The following is a 20,583-nucleotide window of genomic DNA, read 5'->3' as shown; positions in this document are numbered from 1 at the left end:
AACATCCAAAAGTCAAAATAATATTCTGTATTGGAATGAGTGTATATTAAAAGAGATTTTTTTTTAAAGACTGCACAATATAATGCAGCTGGTGTAGTCCAGCAATGGTTGTCTCACACTGAGAAACCAGTAGCTGTTCAGTTCATAGGCCTCAGAACTCCCAGTCTGGTTTTGGAGACAGACGATTTCTGGAGTCACTGGTCCTCACTCATTTGTTATCTTGAAGAAGCTGACTCTAATATCAGTGAAGAAACACAGTAGTAACTGGATAGGCGAACTTGCCAGTGAGAATGAAGGCAAAGAGGAAAGAACAAAATTTTTCTTCTATTTCCCTTTCATCTGGGCTGACACTGAAAAGTACCACCTATATTTAGGATGGGCCTTTCCACTTCCAATAATCTGATCAAGAAAATCTCTCACAGCAGGGCTCACTGACTTGCATTTTAGCCAATTCCAAATCCATTCAAGTCGATGACCAAGATTAACCATCACATATACCACAGTAAATAAATGAGGTAGAAAACTTACATATCTCAATTTATACAAAATCTCTTTATACCATCTATTCATGAAAAAAAAAAAAAACTTTGGAAATGAGAATAGAAAAAAAAAAAAAAAAAACTACCTCATCCCGATAAAGGATATTTATCAAAAACCTATAGCTAATTCCAACAATAAGGCGTACTTACATAAAGGAGAATGGATAAGTTGGTCAAAAGATGGGCACACACTGAGAGCTTTGATAATAACTAATAAAATGAGATTAAGTGGCCAGTTAAAATTAGAGAGTCGCGCGAACAGAGATACAGTTGCACCATGCCAGTGAAGATGAAACCCCAGAGTGAGCACAGCCCACTCAGAAAAGACAGTGAGAGGAAGGGAAAGAGGACTGAGAGTCAAACTTTAGAGCTAACTCCATCCAAGGAGCGGCTGGGGTGGTGGCGCACGCCTTTAGTCCCAGCACTCGGGAGGCAGAGGCAGGTGGATTTCACAGGCTGAGAGGCAGACTCTGTGACCCGTTCACTGCTCCAGTCATTATCCCTTCCTCTCTACCAACAATGCTCTGTTTTCCAGGAACATGACAGAAGTCCTCCTAAATTCTCCACACCTGGAGTACTTCCGGGAGTTCCTCAAAGATCGGAAGGCTGAAAGCCCGTTGCAGTTCCTGATAGCCATACAGAAGATCATGATGGAGACCAATGACAAGGCTTATAAGACTGCTTTGGAAAATATAACCAAGACTTACTTCCACGGCAAGATCCCTCCTGGTATGCATCTCTTCCTCCTGATTCTCGCTTCAGTTTCTTGGGAGTTAAAGTCTGGGATCTAGCCTGGCTCCGCGAAAACCCCAAGAGAGCAAAACAGGGGAGTCTCTACATGGGGGCAATATTGAGACTGCGAGAATGAACGCAGACAACCACATTAAGCCCAACGCCATAATACTGGTGAAAGAAGCCACGTGTAAAATACATTCATATACATGATCATTAATTTCAGTGCATGTTGAAAATCGAAACAAACCCTATAAGGTAGGGACAAAGAGCTGCGTTTTCTGAACAAAGAAAGTAGAACTCATTGAAGTTAACTAGCTTATCCAATTTGAGGAACTTTTGCACAAATTCAAATTCTTGATCATCAAATCGACTAGCATGGGGCTAGCTCTAAGCTAACTGGCAGTACTCTCCATGCACAGATGTGAAAAGCTAGCTGAGCTGGGGTGGAGAATGGTCTGTCCAGAAATCTGAGGTGTTGGTGAACTCAGTCCACGGAAATTCCTCTTAGCGGCCTGTTACAATCAAATATTAGCTCATAGCTCCATAAAACGGGGTGAGCAAGTCCCCCCACCCCCGCAAGTGGTAGAACTGAGAGCTTTGTGTCTGTCATGGAGGAGTGGGGAGTGGGTGGAGTCTGTGTATGTGGAGAGGAGGGGCTTGTTTATTTGCTGGTTTTTATTTGTTTGTTTGCTTTGGTTTTGTTTTTAGTTATCCAAGGCAAGGGTGTAAATGGAAAAGGTTTAAAATTAACAAGTCTCTTTATTCTCATTTGTTTGTTTTGAAACAGGGTCTTGCCACATATTCCATTCAGGCCTGAAGCTAATTATATAGCCCAGGCCGGACTGAAATTCTCACACCTCCCACTTCTGCCTGCCACTCCATACAGACATGGCCCAGCCCAGCATGCCATAGTTTGTAGGTGCATTTGAGTGCAGTGATAATGAAACCAGGATCACCAAAATTTCATTGGTGTTGTGTTGATGAATTATAAGAAATTAAAAAGCACTTACCCTTGGTGTAACTTGAGCAAGAGGGAATTTGAGCAAGATTTGAGTTCTCTACTTGTCCCCTGTGTCTTCCATCATCCTCTCTGTCTGAGTCTGAATCGGTGCCTGCCTGCATGTTGTCTTGTGAATCTGTCCTGCTGTCTGTGTCTGCCTGTTACTATGTGTGTCCCTAGCAAAGGGCTTTGCCCTCTTATTAGATAGCACAGAAAGTACCATGTGGGGAAGGAATGGGGTATTTTACAGAAATGTTTAACAGTCTTCAAGTGATGGAGTCACTGATTTCTAACTGGGCCCAGCCCACACAGATAACAGACTAGTCCAGTACTATCAAGCAATATCCATACATTGTTCCAACATTTATCGTGGACATCCAGTTTATAAAGCTGGTTTGGTCCTATTTTTCTGTCCTTAGCTTATGATTATCAAAACATACATACACACATGCATGAATCTCGAGACAGGGCATGGAAGAGTACACGTTTAAGGTTGCAGCTGTGTATTAGCTTCCCTTGTTAAAATTAATTACAGGGGAAATCTCAGGCAAGGAAGGTTAGTTGTTACATTGTGCTCTTAAGCCCAGGTTAACTAAGTACATAGCACTGGTAGTCTTAAGCCTCAAGTGATCTCAAGGTGCATTGTTAACTCTGACTATGTGGTCCAGCCAAAGTTCCTTTCTCTTAGAATGGAAGAGATATTTTTATCATAATGCATTGTCATATATATTTATTTGCTGATTTTCAGTATGAGTTTTATATATAGCTATGGAGGAGGAGTCTAGCACCCAGATGTTCCTCTGATGCATTGTCCAATCTCATTAACAAACCTCCCGACCTCTGAACACAAGAAGCACCATACCGCACTCAACACTGAGATTTGCGACTTGGACTCTCCTTCTGCACCCAAAAATTGTGTTTCACTCCTTTCCTTCAAAGCCTCCCCCTAAACTGAGAAACTTCACCCCAGCCGCAGAAGCGAGTTTAAAATTTAAGATTTTGTGTCCTTTAAGCTTTCTGTCTTTGAAATGGTACTAAGAAAAATAGTATTTTGACTACAAAAACAATTTCCCATAACATTTGAAATATCCTTTAGAGACCTGCAAATTATAGAAGGCTCAGAGTGAGAACAGAGGACAGAGGGCCATGAGACTTTCACATGGAACCGCCAGGCAGTAGACAGAAAAGACGTTCTCTCCCCTCCCCCTCCCGTCTGTCTCTCCCCCTTTCCCTTCCCCCGTCTCTCTCCCCCACTCATCTCTCTCCCCCCTCATCTCTCTACCCCTTCCCAATCTTGTCAATTAGAGGAAATGCTGCAATGCGATGTTCCTTTTATCAAAGAAATTGCTCACATGCGTCACATCAACACCACCACACTGCTGATGCTCCAGGGCTACGTGATGAAATCTCTGGAAGAAAAGTGGTGAGCATGTTCAGAGAAGGGGGGTGCTTCCTGGCTTTGAAAAGCCATATTAAGCAAAGGTCTCCTAGTCTTCCAAGAGAAACACCAAACTTACTTTGAAATCTCCTGCCTGCTAGCACCCATGCAACATGCACACGCACACAAACACACACACATCTATACAAACACACACACAAATACACACATCTATACAAACACACACATCTACACAAACACACAGGCACACACATCTATACAAACACACATCCACATACAACCACAAACATATACATACACACACATCTATACAAACACACATACACAAACACACACACACAAACACACATACATACACACATCTATACAAACACACACACATACACATACACAAACATACATATACACAAACACACATACACATAAACACACACACTCAAATATACATACAACAAACACACATACACATATATACAGATACAAACACCTATACACGAACATATATACACATACACACACATATACAAACACATACATATATACACACACACAGACAAATACACATATGCACACAAACATAAACACACTCAAATACACACACACACACACACACACACACACACACAGAATAAGGAAGAATACAGTGTTGAGAAGACGGGCTGACTTTATATAAGAATTAAGACAGCAAGAGGAGTGCAAAAGCTGACTTTGAAACAAGGCTACCTTGCTGTGTTTCATGCACCATGGTCTTGTCTTTGATATTCTTGGTCTCCTTTCTGGTAGGTTTAAAGACTACCAAGACATGTTCCCACCGCGTCCTATGGAGGTGGAATTTGAAACACAGTCTCTCCCTAGGAAGCCCTCCAAGTCAGCAACTCACCTACAGGAATCCCAGGTCAGTGAGGAAGAAGAAAAAAACGGCATTACTGACAGGAAGGCCATTGTCTAGATTCTGTAGGCTATACAAAAGATTATCCCTGTTAGGCCATATGATATGTCACTGGAAGACTTATTCTTGGGTGTGGGGGTTGTGTTTTAAACCCCATTTGCAAAAGGATAATCTGAGACTCAGAAGAAAATATACTGGGAAATCTTTTACTGATCTGCCTCTGTCACTAAGTGACAGGCACAGGGTTAGATACACGGAAATGAAACTGTCGGGGTTTTTTGTTTGTTTGTTTGTTTGTTTTGCTGTCCCTGCTAATTTGGAGGGTGTGGATTGGCCATCAGGCCAAATGGTTTGCTAATCTTTCTGCACCAAGATTAGTCTGATCTACACATCCAGTCACTGGCAATGTAAGCCTCCACTTGCATAGGTCTAGTAACGAGTGCTCCACAGGCCAGTAAATCCCAGAGAGACAGTGTCAGTGGTTGGCACCAAGAGCACCACTTCCTTCTCCCAAGCACAGTTACCCCTCTCACCCTGGGACTGGTGGGAAGAACGAACAGGGGAAGATGGGAAGGGTCCTCAGGGAAGTCTTTTCATGTGGTTTGGGAAAGCACATATGCCCCTCGACGGAGCATGTTGAGTTGGTTAGACAGAAACATTTGAGCCTGATTCTATATGACTCCAAAGATGAAGTTAAGATATGGCTGGAAATAAGATTTAACCCCAACACTGTAGACATGAAAACATGCTACTCTTTTTGCCTCTCTACCCCTTCTGTTTATGGTCCAGATCTGGCAGGGCACCACAAATAATTGGATGTGTGAAAGAATATATGCAGAACCAGAGAGCTCTGTTTCAAGTTCAGCTCTCCCAGGTCAGACAGAAAGAAACCAAATGTTCTTACCGCCTGCTATGGACCACACACTTCGTTACGCACACTAAGGCTCACTACAACCCTGAAGGCTACTGGTTTTGTTTACACAAGTAAATTGATCCAAAATACACATCTATGAAGAAACTAGGCTCTACTGGAAAAGTTTCTAGCCCCCGAATCCAGTGTGAATTGAGTTCTTCACCACCGGCTTCCTAAAGCCATGTTTGCCTTCTTCATCTTCTCTCTCCGAGAAATGGGGTGCAGGGGTACAGGAATGGGTACCCTCACCAATAAGATGCTTTTTGTCTCAGTGTATCAAATTTTCTAGAGGCAAATGAACTGGAGAATGGCTTCTCTATACCTACTAAAGGAGTGCAGAAACAGAATGCATTTGCTCGTGTAGGGGAGGGGGCGCAAGTGTGAGGGAGTGGATACGTATACATTTTTCTTAAGGGTTAGAAGGAAGTGGGTTCACTCCCTTCTCTATTTCTATAACTCTTTAAGATCTGCTGAGCTGACATTTCCTCCTGTGAGCAGAAACTGGACTCGGCCCTGTTCCTTCCTGTTTTGAGTGCTGGCCCTCACTGCTGGAAGGCAGTGAGGTAGAATGAGTTTGAGTCAAGGCTCTATGATGACTGGAGCTGGGCTCTCCTAGTCACCAACCAGACTGACTTGAGTTTCCTCACTCTTGAAGTGGGAGCTCAAAAAGTATTCCTTTGTAGAAGTAAGGATTCTAAGTGTAACCAATAGCAGCCATGCTAATGGAGGTTTGTGGCACACAGTAGGTTCTTGGTTAGGCTGCTAATGGATACCCTTTCCTTCCCCAGAGAAAAGGATGGATGAAAATGATGAGCTTCATCAAGAGTTTTTGCAATTACCGCAGATTCATGAAAAATCCCAAGAAACGTGAACAGTTTATAGATTTCATCCACCTGGAAATGTATAACACCAAGGAGAGTGAGTCACTCCCCTGCTATCATGGTCAGCCCACATGAGAGTTCAAGCTACTGGCTTTGTGTTAGGCCTGTATCAGCCTAACACAAGGACTACAGGACCTGGGTGGCCAGCCCAGGTGGTGCTTCTCAAAGGGCCAGCAAATGTGGAAAATTTGAAGGCACTTAGAAAGTTCACCATTTAAATATAGAATATTTTTACTAATTCTTTGAGAATTTTATACACGTGTATAATATATTTTGATCATTAGCCTCTTGCTAATTCCTCTCAGATCCACTTCCTTCCTCTCCACCCCCTCCCCAACTTCATGTTCTTTGTGTTTTACGGCCCACCAAGTCCAATGTGTGCTGCTCATGTTTTCATGCTGCCCATCCACTATAGCATGGCCATCTTACCAGAGAGGACTCACTTTTTATAAAAAATATTTTTATGCTGTTTTATGTGGCCTTTACAAAGTCTTTAAAGTTTTCCTGTCTACATAATTAATACATGTTATTAATAAAGAGGCAACAGAATTTCAAGAACATGAAAATCTTTAGAGATAACATCACCAATGCTCTGAAGCCTACATTCTGATTATATATGCACTTATAACTTACCTTTTTCATTAGTATTTTATACTGAACATCACTGTTAGTACACCTCTGTCCAGCTTTTGACTGGCATAAAGTGCCCATTGTATAGATTGATTCAGCTGATTTATTCATTAATTCCTTCATTCATGACCATTGCTAAGAATGCTTTAGCATGTGTACTTCAGCAGATGCTGAGACTTGGGTGGTAAAGATGGTGCCTACCATTTTACTTTGTGCCTCCATTTCCTCATCTGTAGAATGGGAATAACCATCCTTACCTGGAGCTGTTGTGAAGCTTACATAAGATGATAACTTAGGGGTCTTCGAACTATGCTTAGCAGTACTTCACAACAGAATAGTTAACCAGTCTACCGTCACTATGTCAGTGTGATGAGTGGCTTCAATAATGGTTGTAGATGGACCCTAGTTAGCACTGGCAATGGTCAGGGAAGAACATGACATGAGCTTGGGTTTTCAGGGGTGAGCACATTAAGTGGGTGCAACAGGAGGGAAGAGTGTGCACAGGACCCTAAAACAAGAAAGAAGATGGTATAACCTAGAATGTCAGGCAGGCTGCTTGGACTAGAGACGAGGTGGAAGAGAATGGCTGTGACAGAGCGTGTCTCTCCGGACTCCTGAGTTACTCTAACATTCTCTCCAACGTACACTGCTTCTACAGAAGAAATGCCGTAGAGAATCACTGCACTAATTTATACTCCTTCTAAGACTATAAATCTGGGTTTAAGTCTTCATACCATCACCACCATGGGTTATAGTGTATTTTTAAACGCTAACCCTAAGTCTTCTTTGAGTGCCCACCTGGGTGCTCTCTGCCTGTGGCACCATGGTTTGAGTTGCTTAGGGTCCCTGCCATGCTGCTGTCTGTCTGTCTACCCAACTCAAAGTGCTAATAGCTCTCTTAAATAAATGCCTAACCCCCAACAGTCTGTCTCAGTGGCCCCATGGAACCCTTCATTTGAGATCTTTCATTCTTTAGCTTTCCATTTTCTTTCCCTTTAACAACCTTCTCTTTAGTTATGATGTTTGTTGTCTTTCAAATTCCTTCCTAGGTGATAAAACCCTTGATTCCTCCCTGATAAACCCTGAGTAACTATCGATCGGAACCACACTACCATTAGAAAAGTTGAGTCTACATGTACAGCGTTTACTGTCTCTGCAGAAGCCTTGTGGATTATCATGGTTATGTGGATTAGCAATGATTGTTTACGTTAGCAAGTGCCATGAAAGCAGCCCTCAACACTCAATTGCTCTTGTAATTAATTTGTTTATTATCTTTTGATGTGAGTGCTGTCATACACCTGAGCAGGTGACATCTTCAGAAGTCATTCAGGTATGAGTAAGAGGCTGCACCCAGGCATAGGGCATGACACTTATAGTAGGTACAAAACCTGAGGCCACAGTGGCCATACCCAGGGTTAAGGTTTAAGACCTGAGAGAAATGTGATCAAACCAGATTGTAATTCCTTGCTTCTTTGCTAGATTTCTCTACATCGCCCACCACCACATCAACACGTCACACTCCAGTATCCCCTAGTGCCCGGAGCACAGAACATGAAAATGGAGAAATAGTCTTTATGAAACGCCGGATATTTGGCCACAGAATCATCACTATCAACTTTGCCATTAATGATCTATATTTTTTTTCTGAAATGGAGAAGTAAGTTCCTGTCTTTCTTTCTTCCCGTAGCTTTCATATTTAAAACTTCCCAGCAGGGGCTGTGGAGATACCTCCCAAGCACGAGGACCCATGGGGTGTGGTGAGGGGAAGCTGGGCTCAGCAGTGCAGGTCTGTAATTCTAGTACTGAGAAGACAGAGGCCAGAGGTTCCCCGAGACCAGCTTCAGGTAAAGTGGGAGACTACATGAGAAACTAAGGCAGAGAGTGATGCAGTTGTGAGGCTTCTCTCTCTCTCTCTCTCTCTCTCTCTCTCTCTCTCTCTCACACACACACACACACACACACACACACACACACACACACACACACACACCAGCAAAAGTTGACTTGATGCATCAGAGTCACAGTGATTGACCTGTGAGAAGCCCAGTGGTTTAGCTCTGTCAGAGAATCAGAGAAGACAGTCCTGAAAATCTCTTGGACTTCTGTCACTCTATCAGTTTCCACCCTCCTTGGGTCCCAAGGGTCTTTTTCTTCAATGTCCTGGAGATCCCAAGGTAATAATGCAGTTACGCATTGACAGTAAGTGGTGTCTTTTACGCTGTAAGTATGAAAGAAGTTGTCTCATGTTATTCATGTAACACCCACAGACTTAAAAGCAGAGACTGTTATAAGAGAAAGTGTGTGTGTGTGTGTGTGTGTGTGTGTGTGTGTGCATGCGTGTGCATACGTGCATGCTCGAGCATGGGAGTGCATGCACCATTTAGTAGATATTTTTAAGTCAGGTGTGCTAATTCATATTCACTTACTTGCCAAATTTCAAATTTAAAGTCAACCTACTAGTATCTAATTCATATATTTTTCTTGTATAAGTTCTAAATTATGCTCCAAATACTGTCAGCCTATTCTAATTTCAGTTTTTTAGGAGTGGAACAAGGGCTGGAGAGATAGCTTAGTCTTTAAAGGCCAGACTTACAGCCAAAAATACAAAAGTGGAATGAAAATGCAAAGATCACTCCAAAACAACTCAATATTTCTGGATTGTGTTTGTTCATGTCTGTATTTTGAAGAGGCAGGATCTCACTCAGGGCCACACCCATGCAAGGCAAGAGATGAAGAACTGAGTTATATTCCTGGTCAAATCCTTCTACTTTTCAAATTAACTTTTTCAGTTATTTAAATTTCCTTTGTTGCATCTAAGCTGTAATACTTGTCTTTGTTACAACATTTCAGAGAATCTTCGCTCTCTCCTTGCTCCCCGCCCCTTACCTTCTCGTTCTTCTGACTGGTCTGACTCTGTAGCCCAGGCTGACATGAACACAAGACTCTCCTGTTTCCCAAAAGTGCAATCACAGGGTCCTGCTCTAGTTTATTTTCCTAGAACCAATAAATATTTTTCCTTTTAGACTCTGCTCTGTCATATGGATGAGATAAAGCTTAGAGTAAAAAGTACAGCAGAGAAAAGTATTTGGAAAGAAAATCAGCAACTCCTGGAAAACATCTCCATTGGGAGAAGTGTAAGAATGAGCTAAAGATGGCCCCCAAGTCTATGCTCACTGTGCCAGGGATGCCAGTTAACGTGACTCTCAGAAATGCAGCATGTCCAGTATTCACACATTGGGGGGAGTTTGACACATCACACTCCATGGAGGGACTCAATTCAGTTCTAGACTCCTTATTGAGCACAGGCTCTGTCATCATAGACATGTATGCCTATCAGCCCACAGACTTAGGATGCCTACAGGAAGTACAAAGAAGGTGGGCAAGTCTTTTGTGATGACAGGGGCTAGATAAAATTGGGCATGGGGAATATAGCTAAACAACTGGGCATCCTCAGGCATAGTGACTTGGTTCTGGAGCTGACCTGGACCAGCCTCATCAGGGTTCCAAACAGGGTCCCCAGGAAGAGGACCAAGGATGAAAGAGAAATAAAGAGATAATGAGAGGCTGACCCAAGCCAGCAAGTGTATTAATGGCACAGCTTGTTTTTATAGCCCTCAAGTGAGGAAGCAAAAACCAAGTCAGTCAAGATCATTCATTAGACAGCAGAATTGCAGGGAGCTCAGAATATCTCAAGTTCCTCTTGAGCAAGCTACATTCTGGGGTAGCAAACAAAGCATTTTACATCTCAGTGTCTGGAACATCTGCCTACATTCATACCGGGAACTGTCAGTTCCTGGATTATGCCCCCACCACCAAGGCCCTGGTGCCAGTCCAAAGCCTGCATTGTCTGGCAGGACTCTGGCTAGGTGCTGAGCAAGATACCCACTATCATCATCAGGCCTTTCTGGCTGTCACCAGCCCAAGCTAGCTCCCAACATGGAGCCAAGAGACAGGCTGAACTGTGAAGGATGGGCGGGGTTAATGAGATAACAAGGTTGTTAAGAGAAGCCACCGGAAGTGAAGAGAGAGAGTGCGAGCGAGCAGCTAGTACATAGCTACTTCTCCAGCTGCTCCTACTATCTCCCCCACCCTCTCTGCTTCCTTGCCTTTCCCTCTGCAAACTAGTCTTTGAAAAAGCAGTGGTTCTCAACCTGTGGGTCTTGACCCCACAGGGGTTGCATATCAGATATTTACAATGGATTCCATAAGAGCAGCAAAATTACAGTTATGAAGTAACAACAAAAGTGATTTCATGGTTGCAGGTCAACACAACATGAGGAAGGAACTGTAGTAAAGGGTCACAGCATTGGGAATGTTGAGAACCACTGTTGTAGAGCAACCAGAGACACCTATAAAAGCATGAAACCAGTGGTTACCCCTCTGATGGGAATGCCCTGGCGGCTCCCCATCACCACTGAGGTGCTGTCTAAGCCATTGCCTAAGGTGCTCCACACAAGGGGAATCCACCTGCATCTCAGGGCTGGCCTCCAGCTGGTACAGAAGGGAAAACAGCAGAAGAGCCCTGAAGTTCATGAATTAGTCATAGGTGAGGCATTCTTCCAGACTAGGGAGGGTCCATGAAATAAAGGAGTGGAGGTGGGAATTGCAGTGAAGAAATGTACTAGACAGAGTGTTCAGCATATGACCTGATGTGTGGTCTGTGCTCAGTTTTTGCTAATGGAAGCCTTGAGATTGAGTGAATGACATCACGATATGCAATCTGTCTCAGAAACAGCCCTACCCTTGTCTTGGTAGAAGCAGGTTTGAGCCAGGCCCCTAACCAGTACCTGCTCTCATCTTCTCTGGTTGATTTCTTCCATAAGCCTCCCTCTCTTGTAGATTTAACGACCTAGTGAGTTCAGCTCATATGCTTCAGATCAACAGAGCATACAACGAGAATGACATCATCCTGTTGCGGTCTAAACTGAACATTATTCTAAAGCTTTTCCTAATTTCCGATGTCCCTCCAAAGCTGAGGGTAAGGGATCTCCAGCTGGACTGTGAGCCTTTTCCCCATAAAAACCCTAAAACTCAATTTCCTGGTGCCTCCTAAGTCCTGGGTCAACAAGATATTCGTTGCCTAGCAAGTCCACAGGAAACTCTACCTTTCGGAGAGGTGGTGTTTCAGGGGATATTAAGTGTCAAGAGAAGTCATTTTCCTTTCCTAGAGCCTCTAATAGTGACATGCTCCCATCTTATGGGTAGGTGAACATCTCTGAGTCTCAGAAGGATGTCATCTTTGCTGCCATTTCAGAAGGCCACCTAGACCGGACCATCTTCCATGGGGCTATCATGTCCATCTTTCCTGTCATTATGTACTTCTGGAAAAGGTATTTAAATCCTCTTACCCAGTGACTACCAAGTCAAATAGTTTTCTGTCTACCCGTGTCCTACGATTTCAGCTCTGTGAGGAACCAAGATGGCTGCTCTTACCCTTCCCACTACACTCCATCCCTCACTGAGGTAAAGGATGGACAGAATAGACAACACCAGAATGATGGCTCCATATCCCTCCTTTTCTTGTGCTTTCTTGGATCAGGGGCATGAGATTTGCTTAAGCCCAGACTTTTCCACTAAGAGTGAGGTAGACCACAGCTCCTGAGGAACAAAGTCTGTCAAGGCAGGAACTGTTTATAATAAAGAACATCATGGAAGAAGCAAGCCAAAGCAGTTTAGCATTCTATCCAATTCTCATAGTCACCATTGAGGCAGAGTTACTTGGAGAAAAGGTCGGATATTCAGTTTTATGCCACCTTGCTCCAAAAATTCAAGGGACAAATATATCAATTAGCTCAAAATGAAAACATGACCAGGAGTCTATGAGGGCCAAAATTCAAAACTTAAATGAACAAAATACATACAGACCAAACACAACCTGTGAACCTGGTTCATAACCTGTCCTGCCAAGAGTTGTGCCCAGAGTCTGGCATGACATGTCTCAGCTGACTGTCAACTCTGCATTCTATCAGAGCCCTCTTCTGTTTCCCATGTGCTGTGCAGCCTCAATGACACCATAGTTGACCAAAATTTTCCTAGGGAAGATATCTTTTATCTTATAAAGTAAAGCATTTAATTGGGGCTAGCTTAAGTTTGGAGATTTAGTCTGTTCCATCATAGCAGGAAGCATGTAGCACACTGGCAGACTTGGTGTGGGAGAGGTAGCTGTCTCTCTCTCTCTCTCCCTCTCTTCTCTCTCGCTCGCTCGCTCTCTCTTTCTCTATGGCACCCAGCAGTTTAGGAGGACTAACACACCCAAGCTTCCCCATATTCCTTGTTCCAGCCATTCAGTGTGACTGAAAACCATTCTTCCACAGGTTTTGTAACTGGAAGGCAACACGCTCTTATTTAGAGTACATGGGGAAGAAGTTTAAGGACATAAGAGCTCCTCCCAAGTCTACATACAAGTACCCACCTTGGAGTGGAGGTGAGTCCACCTCAGCCCACAGCCCCATTTCTCCAGGCGCAAACAGAGAACACAGGTCTAAAACTAACTCTAAGACTTAACAGGGCACAAAGGCGGTGGCTAGTGCAGTGGCCAGCACCTTAACTTGGCTCTCTGAGAAAAAGGAGTACTGGTGCTAACATGTGTCCCATCAGTGATGAGGAGTGCTATCCAGACAAAACCTAGAAGGAGCTCCCAGGATGCCTCTGGGCACACCTGTCCCAGCACACATGCTGAACACCTGGCAGTGGTGACCTCTTTGGCTGTTGTTTGAGAGGCTCCCATCCAGCTATCACCATGAAACCTTGCCATTCAAGAAGTATCTATTTTATAGTTAGGTGTGAAAACTAGATAAATGTACATGTTTTCATGCATACACATATACACACATATACATATAGTTTTATGAAAATGTAGGATAAACAAATTTAAAGTATTGGTAGGATAATCTCTGGATCCTAAGATTATTAATGAGATGTATTTATTATTCTATATTTATAGAACATATATATGTGCATGTATATATGTGTATATACACATGTGGTATGTATGTGTGTATATGTGTGTATGTGTGTGTGTTTGTGTGTGTATATGTGTGTATTACCATATATATATATTGGATTTGAATGAGACTGGCCTCCATAAGCTCCTATGTTTGAATACTTAGTCCCCAATTGGTAGAATTATTTGGGAAGAGCAGAGCTAGGAGGTGTGGCCTTGTTGAAGGAGGTGTGGCCTTGTTGAAGGAGGCGTGGCCTGTTGAAGGAGGTGTGGCCTTGTTGGAGAGGTATGTCACTTGCTATTCCCAGTGTAGCTCTGCTTCATGGTTGTGGATCCAGATGTGAGCTCTCAGCTGTATCTTCACTCTGCTATCATAGACTCTAACACTCCATAGCAGTAAACCCAATTAAACACTTGTATAAGTTACCTTGCTCATGGTGTTTTATCACAGCAATATAAAAGTAACACACACGTACACAAACACACACACAGTACATTCTACCACATTAGCCCTCTCATCCTCCGGTAGATTTCCTTGGTCTTTGTGCTGGTTAGGTTTTGGTTTTTCGTGGTTTTTTTTTTTTTTTTTTTTCAACTTGACACAAGCCAGAATCACCAGGGAAAGGAAAACCTCAACTGAGAAAATGCTATTGGACAGCTTGTATGCAAGTCTATAGGGCATTTTCTTGATTAGTAATTGATTGTGAAGGGCCCACTTACACTAGGGGTAGTGTCACCCCTGCCCCTGGGCTGGTGGTCCTGAGGTATACAAGAAAGCAGGCTGAGCAAGCCATAGAGCAGCATCCTCCATGGCCTCTGCTTCAGTTTTTGCCTCCAGGTTCCTGTTGACTTCCCTTCATGATGAACTGTAGGCTGTCAGATGAAATAGACCCTTTCTCCCTAAGTTGCTTTAGGACGTGGAAATTTTGGCCCCCAGAAATTTATTGTTGGAGCTAAGTCTTGTGCTAAAAGAGAAAAGGAGAACTAGGGGAGGCCTGGTCTGCACTGAGATAAAGAGGGGAGTCCCTTATGGCAAGAACCCACCCAGCTAAGCTGGCAACTCGTGAAAGAAAAAGGTCTAAGGAAATTTCTGCCCCTAAAGTACCCCAACAAGCAGAAGCTTCTGCAAATGGAATGGATTCAAGGGTGTCTACTGAGAGTTGAGGCCCAGTCCGTTAGACTTCAATAGTCACGTGAGCTGAGGAGTCCTCAGCTGAGGTCTGCTTCCAATTCTCAGGCCAGAACCCCCATCACAGGTACAAAGGCTTGCCCTGCCAATAATGCTCCATCATTGGCATCCTAACCTGAGCGTGTTAAACAAGAGCTTTCCCCTTACTTGACATTTGTTGTTTTGTTTTGTGTTTGAGGGTGATGTTACAGAATTTTAATGTTTTTCCTTCTTTCTTCCCAGGTGACCATGCTGTCCTAAGGTTCACCTTGCTCAGAGGTATTGAATGGTTTCGACCTCAACAGACCCGGGAGGCAGTGCCAAGTTCAATCCAAAACTGTGAGTCGGAGCTTCGCTGACTGCAGACGTCCCCTGGCCAGCTGGAGGGGGGTTCAGAGTCCAAATCAGCCCATTGTCTTATTAACTGTAAAAAGACTAAGGTCCGCCAATAAAAATGAATTGTGCAAGGCTGTACAGCTTGGGAGCAGTAGAGGGCATGAGGAGCACTTCTCCTGGTCCCCTCTAGGCTCTGCACAGCTCCACCTGTCTAATCATGTCTCGTCGAGTCATTTGTAGCCCCTTGAGAAAGGTGCATAAGCCTTTCCATGTCTGTTCATTTCAGGCATCACAAGCCATCTTTGCTAAAAGACCACCACATGCTCACTCCTTACACAGGGTCTACCCACTGATTTGGACAGCACCTGCATCCCATACCTCCTGTTTCCTGGACACTCCCACTACTGAGCTCCTCATTACCATAACAACTCCCCTGGTCCTCTCCTCCCTTGTTGGAAGCACACTATATGCTTTGCTTCCCCATCTTCTACCTCTAGTAGTCAGTTTCACTCCCAAGAATCACACTGCCTTTGTGCCTCCCATTCTTTCCCAATTTGTAAGGAGTACGGTTTTTCCTCCCGCCGCTGGTCTTGTCCCGCCGCCACGCCAGCCCCAAATAATACACAGAGACTCTGTATTTGATACAATGCTATTGGCCAGGTACTTGTTTCTTATTGGCTAGCTCTGTCTTAAGTATTAACCTATTTCTGCTGATCTATGTATTTCTCTTACCGGGGAGACGGCCGGCATACTGCTTCCTCCCGACTCTCCATCTTGGCTCCTCCTCTTTACTTTCTATTTCCTCCTTGTCTCCTAGTCCCTCCTATCTAGCTTTCCTATTGGCCAACAGTGCTTTATTCATTAACCAGTATGAGAAACATATACAGAATGACATCTCCCATCACCAATTATTAGCTTTTGTTTGGGGAAGAAGTTGGGTCACCTCTTTTCTGCTTCTCTGAGATGTGAAATGTCAGTGATTTGAGTGTTCTTTTTCAACCTTTGTATTTGATTCCGTCGGCCTATATGACTGACATTGTATCCTCTACATTCAAGTGAAAGATCTTCCAAGACAAGAAAATGTGAATCCCACAAAGCAGATCTTTGGAATAGCCGTGCAGCATTAGGGCTCACCTTCACTTGCCCAGCCCCTTCCCTGGAAGGCGAAAGCAGGCAACTTTGCACCCAAAAGTGTCTTTACTACGAAAGTAGAAGCTAACACAATGTGCTTTCTCTATACTAATAATACATTTCAAACCCAATAGCAACTTACTGATTTAAATCATGTATGTGGCCTTTATAATCCAATACCTAAAAGTCATAAAATTACTGTCATAACTTTTATGAAAATATGTATTTATATAGAATGAAGATACCTCTAAATTTAGATCCTAATAGCTGTCAAATAATAAATATTGCTGGGCAAGAGAGATGGCTCAGTGAACATGTACTACTCTTACAGAGGACCCGAGTTCAACTTCCAGTATCCACAACTGCTATAACTCCAGCTACAGAGGATTGGACACTGCTCCTCCCCCCAACCCCCATCTCTGAAGGCACCTGCTCTCACATAGCATACACACACAAAGACACACATAATTAAAAATAATAAAATAGAGCCAGGCATGGTAGTGCACACCTTTAATCCCAGCACTCAGGGTAGAGGCAGGTGGATATCTGTGAGTTTGAAGCCAGCCAGTTCTACATGATGAAGTCTAGGCTGTACAGTGTTGCATAGAAAGACCCTGTCTCAAAAAGGAGAAGAAGAAGGAGGAGAAGGAGGAAGAGAAGAATCCTTAAAACTTTAGACAAAATTTCCTAATTGCACTCATTCATAAACATTCATTTTTTTTTTTACTTCCAAGAATACCAGTGTATTTTTTAAGCAACCAAAAAGTAAGAGTGTAAGGGCTGATATTCATGTTATAATGCTATTACAACAAGGTACCTCTTGATATTCTAAAAAGCAAAGCTAAGTATTTCCAAACCACATTACATTGTGGTTATTTGAATGAGAATGGCCCCCATAGGCTCATACATTTGCATGCTTAGTCGCTAGGGAGTGGAACTGTTTGAGGAGGATTAGAAGGTGTGGCCTTGTTGGAGGAAGTGTGTCACTAGGGGGTTGGCTTTGAGGTTTCAAAAGCCATGCCAGTCCCAGTGTCTTTCTTTCTGCCTGCTGCCTACGGATCAGGATGTAAAGCTCTCAGGCACTGCTCCAGCTCCATGCCTGTCTACTTCCCACCATGATGATCATGGACTAACTCTCCAAAACTTGTGAGCAAGTGGCCTCAGCCATGGTGTCTCTCTCCTCATAACAATAGAACAGTGACTAAGACACAGAGGGTTAGATGATGTTTATAATCATTAATTGCATCATTCTGTTTAGTTTTTATCATATGACACAACCTAAAAATGTAGTGCATAATCTGTTAAGTAAAAATCTTTTCTCAAATGACAAGAAAATAATCTAATATAGAAATAAACATATTCCTGATCTATTCACAGCAGTTGATCCCTGTAAGAGTACAGGAGCAACAGGTGGGGAGAGAATGTGACGTGTGCCAGGCATTCTGACTTTCTCCTTTGCATCTGTCTGTCTTAAGCATCATCTAGCAACCTCACCCAGCCAAGTCGACCTGCCATCTCTTCCGTGCAGTTGGGTCCTTCTTCCCTGAGGTAGGTATGAGCTAGACATCTTTGGCTCTGTCTACGTGCACAATGGGTGACAGCATCAGCTTCCCAGAGTGCAGCTCCATGTTCTGACACTGTCCTCCATGTAGAACCAAGTGGAGCTTAGCATAGCTGGTATCCCAGAAGTCAGGGAGGGGATATCTGTGGGGGGTCTTTGCTCACCTCCCATTGGAACAGGCATTTCAAAGTATTTTCATTACAGCACACCAGCATTTGTGTAATTTCAGTCATTTTATTTGCGGGCTTTTCTCCTCTCTCTCTTCCTCTCTCTGATGTATGTGTACATTTCCATCTATATATGTACATGTGTACAGGTGCACACGCATATTTGTGGGTGAGCAGGTCAACACTGGGTATCTTCCATAGTCACTTTCCTCATTATGTTTTTGAGCAGCGTCTCCCACTGAACTTGGAGTTCAACCATTCAGCTAAACTAGCTGGTGAGTGAGTCTTAAGAATCATCCTGTCCCTGCCTTCTCAGCCCTGGGATTTCAGGCACATGTTGTCATGCCCGGCTTTTGACATGGATTTTCAGAAACCCAACTCAGGTCCTCATTCTTGGATGGCAAGCACTTTGACAACTGAACCATCTCCCCAGCCTCATCCTGCTCCCCCTTTTGTCTCTTCTTTTAGACCAAAACTGCCCTACATCAAAAGAGAGAAAAAGTAATCAAGTCAGGCCCAGAACTGAGGCAAATCATTCTTTAGCAGCTTTCCAACACAGACAGAACCCTTTTTGGTCAGAAATGAAATGCCCTGGCACCATCTGCAAAGAGCAAATAGAATGATTGGGGCAGCCCAGACATAGCAAGACCAGACTGCAATGGGTAAGATATGGGCAAAATATGAGAGAGAGTCCCTGTGCCCTCCCTGAGACTGGGGTGGGGGTGGGGGAGCCTACGAGTTGGTAGGTTAAGTCACCTGACCTGGGCTTAAGACATTACTCTACAGTTCCATAGCCTTGTACAAATTCTGGCTCTGGGTTGCTGAGAAATCTCATGATGGGTAGGTGGGTGGGTGGGTGTGTAGGTGGGTTAGATGGGTGAGTGGATGAGTAGATGGGTGGGTGGGTTGATGGGTGGGTGGGTTGATGGGTGGGTGGGTGGATGCATAGGTGAATGGATGGGTGGGTAGGTGGGTGGGTATGTGGTTGGATGGATGGATGGATGGATGGATGGATGGATGGATGGATTGATGGGTGGACAGATGGGCAATGTCACTGAGTACCACAGGAAGTAAGGCGCTATGACTCTCAGCTCCATTTGCACAAGGACTCCCATCCATTGTCTTGGTAAATCTTGACTTTCAGGCAGGTGAAGAAACTGGTGTGCTGAGCAGGGAAGTGACTTCTGAGTGTGCCACTTCCCATTCCTTTAGTGTTCTCATCCCATGATAAACATCCCTGAAGCTTCCCATGCATGGAAACAGTTGCTCTTCCCTGAGTGCTGTTTACATGACAATTGATGGATTTTCATAACAATTTTTTAACCATTGCAGCTAAGTACTGGCTTTCATTTTAGAAGAACTGGACTTATTGTATGTTTACTGAAAAGAGTCAGGAGTAAAATGATGGGAATTTTATGAACAGCCCCTCAACTGGAAGGAACTGAACAGCTAGTTCAATGGTTTTATGGATTACAGAATAGAGAATTACTATGTACTTACAATTACTAGAGAATGCCCACAGATGTGTCCTGTACTGGTAAGCTTTACTATAAACTTTCCTAAAGGTTGAAACACAATATGATGTTACAACAGGACTTATGAACCCTGAGAATAAAGCCATCTGGTAAGGCTGGGGTTGATGCAGGTAGGGAAAGACAGTAGACACACTTGGCCTCAGAGGAGGTTAGAGATGAGCAAGGCTCAGGTAGAGTGCCTCAGAGGCCCCCAAGACAGCCCATGCAAGGTAACAAGCATTCAGCACAAGAAAGACTCAGAAGAACGGAAGCTTCCCTTGCCTCACAGGGCTGAAACTTAAGAACAAGATGTCAATGCATAACAAAATAGTGATGATGAAATTGAATTCTAATTGTTAAAAAATCAGACTTAAAATTATGATCCCAGGCTGAGTATTGGTGCTGCGTGTCTTCAGTCCCAGCACTCGTAAGGCAGAGGCAGGTGGATCTCTGTGAGTTCAAAGCCAGCCTGGTCTACAGAACAAGTTCCCGGACAGGCTCCAAAGCTACACAGAGAAACCCTGTCTCGAAAAAAAAAATTAAAATTCCAGGCAAGAAATGAAGAAGAGCTTAGTTACTAGAATTGAGGTCCCAGGAAAGAACTTAAATCAAAAAAGAGCAAGAGGCCGAACATGAGACCAGAGAAAATGTGAGGGTACCCACAAGGTGACAGATGAGGGTCTAATAAAATGCTGACTTAGGGTCATGTGGTAGATACCCTCCAGGCAGATTAAGACATGACTGAATCCCTGCATATTGGCAGCAGATGAGTCTCGC

At 43.6% G+C, this 20,583-nt stretch overlaps 1 protein-coding gene across 1 annotated transcript in view; it reads left to right on the top strand.

The window, feature by feature from the left end:
- The window catches only part of Rgsl1 (regulator of G protein signaling like 1), a 40,511-nt gene extending 21,607 nt beyond the window's left edge, over window positions 1-18,904 (top strand). Inside the window, exons 13-23 of the mRNA XM_051185734.1 lie at window positions 1,075-1,268; window positions 3,580-3,697; window positions 4,457-4,568; window positions 6,264-6,393; window positions 8,466-8,643; window positions 11,826-11,964; window positions 12,192-12,316; window positions 13,301-13,410; window positions 15,341-15,436; window positions 18,040-18,112; window positions 18,761-18,904. Coding sequence (XP_051041691.1) covers window positions 1,075-1,268; window positions 3,580-3,697; window positions 4,457-4,568; window positions 6,264-6,393; window positions 8,466-8,643; window positions 11,826-11,964; window positions 12,192-12,316; window positions 13,301-13,410; window positions 15,341-15,436; window positions 18,040-18,112; window positions 18,761-18,797 — 1,312 coding nt within the window. The 3' untranslated portion in view covers window positions 18,798-18,904. The remainder of the gene's footprint in view (window positions 1-1,074; window positions 1,269-3,579; window positions 3,698-4,456; window positions 4,569-6,263; window positions 6,394-8,465; window positions 8,644-11,825; window positions 11,965-12,191; window positions 12,317-13,300; window positions 13,411-15,340; window positions 15,437-18,039; window positions 18,113-18,760) is intronic.
- Window positions 18,905-20,583: the final 1,679 nt, after the last annotated feature.

Source organism: Phodopus roborovskii, unplaced genomic scaffold (assembly GCF_943737965.1).
Source record: "Phodopus roborovskii unplaced genomic scaffold, PHOROB, whole genome shotgun sequence".
Classification (NCBI taxonomy): domain Eukaryota; kingdom Metazoa; phylum Chordata; class Mammalia; order Rodentia; family Cricetidae; genus Phodopus; species Phodopus roborovskii.
The sequence above is the reverse complement of the archived record's forward strand: the minus strand, read 5'-3'. Positions and strand labels throughout refer to the sequence as shown.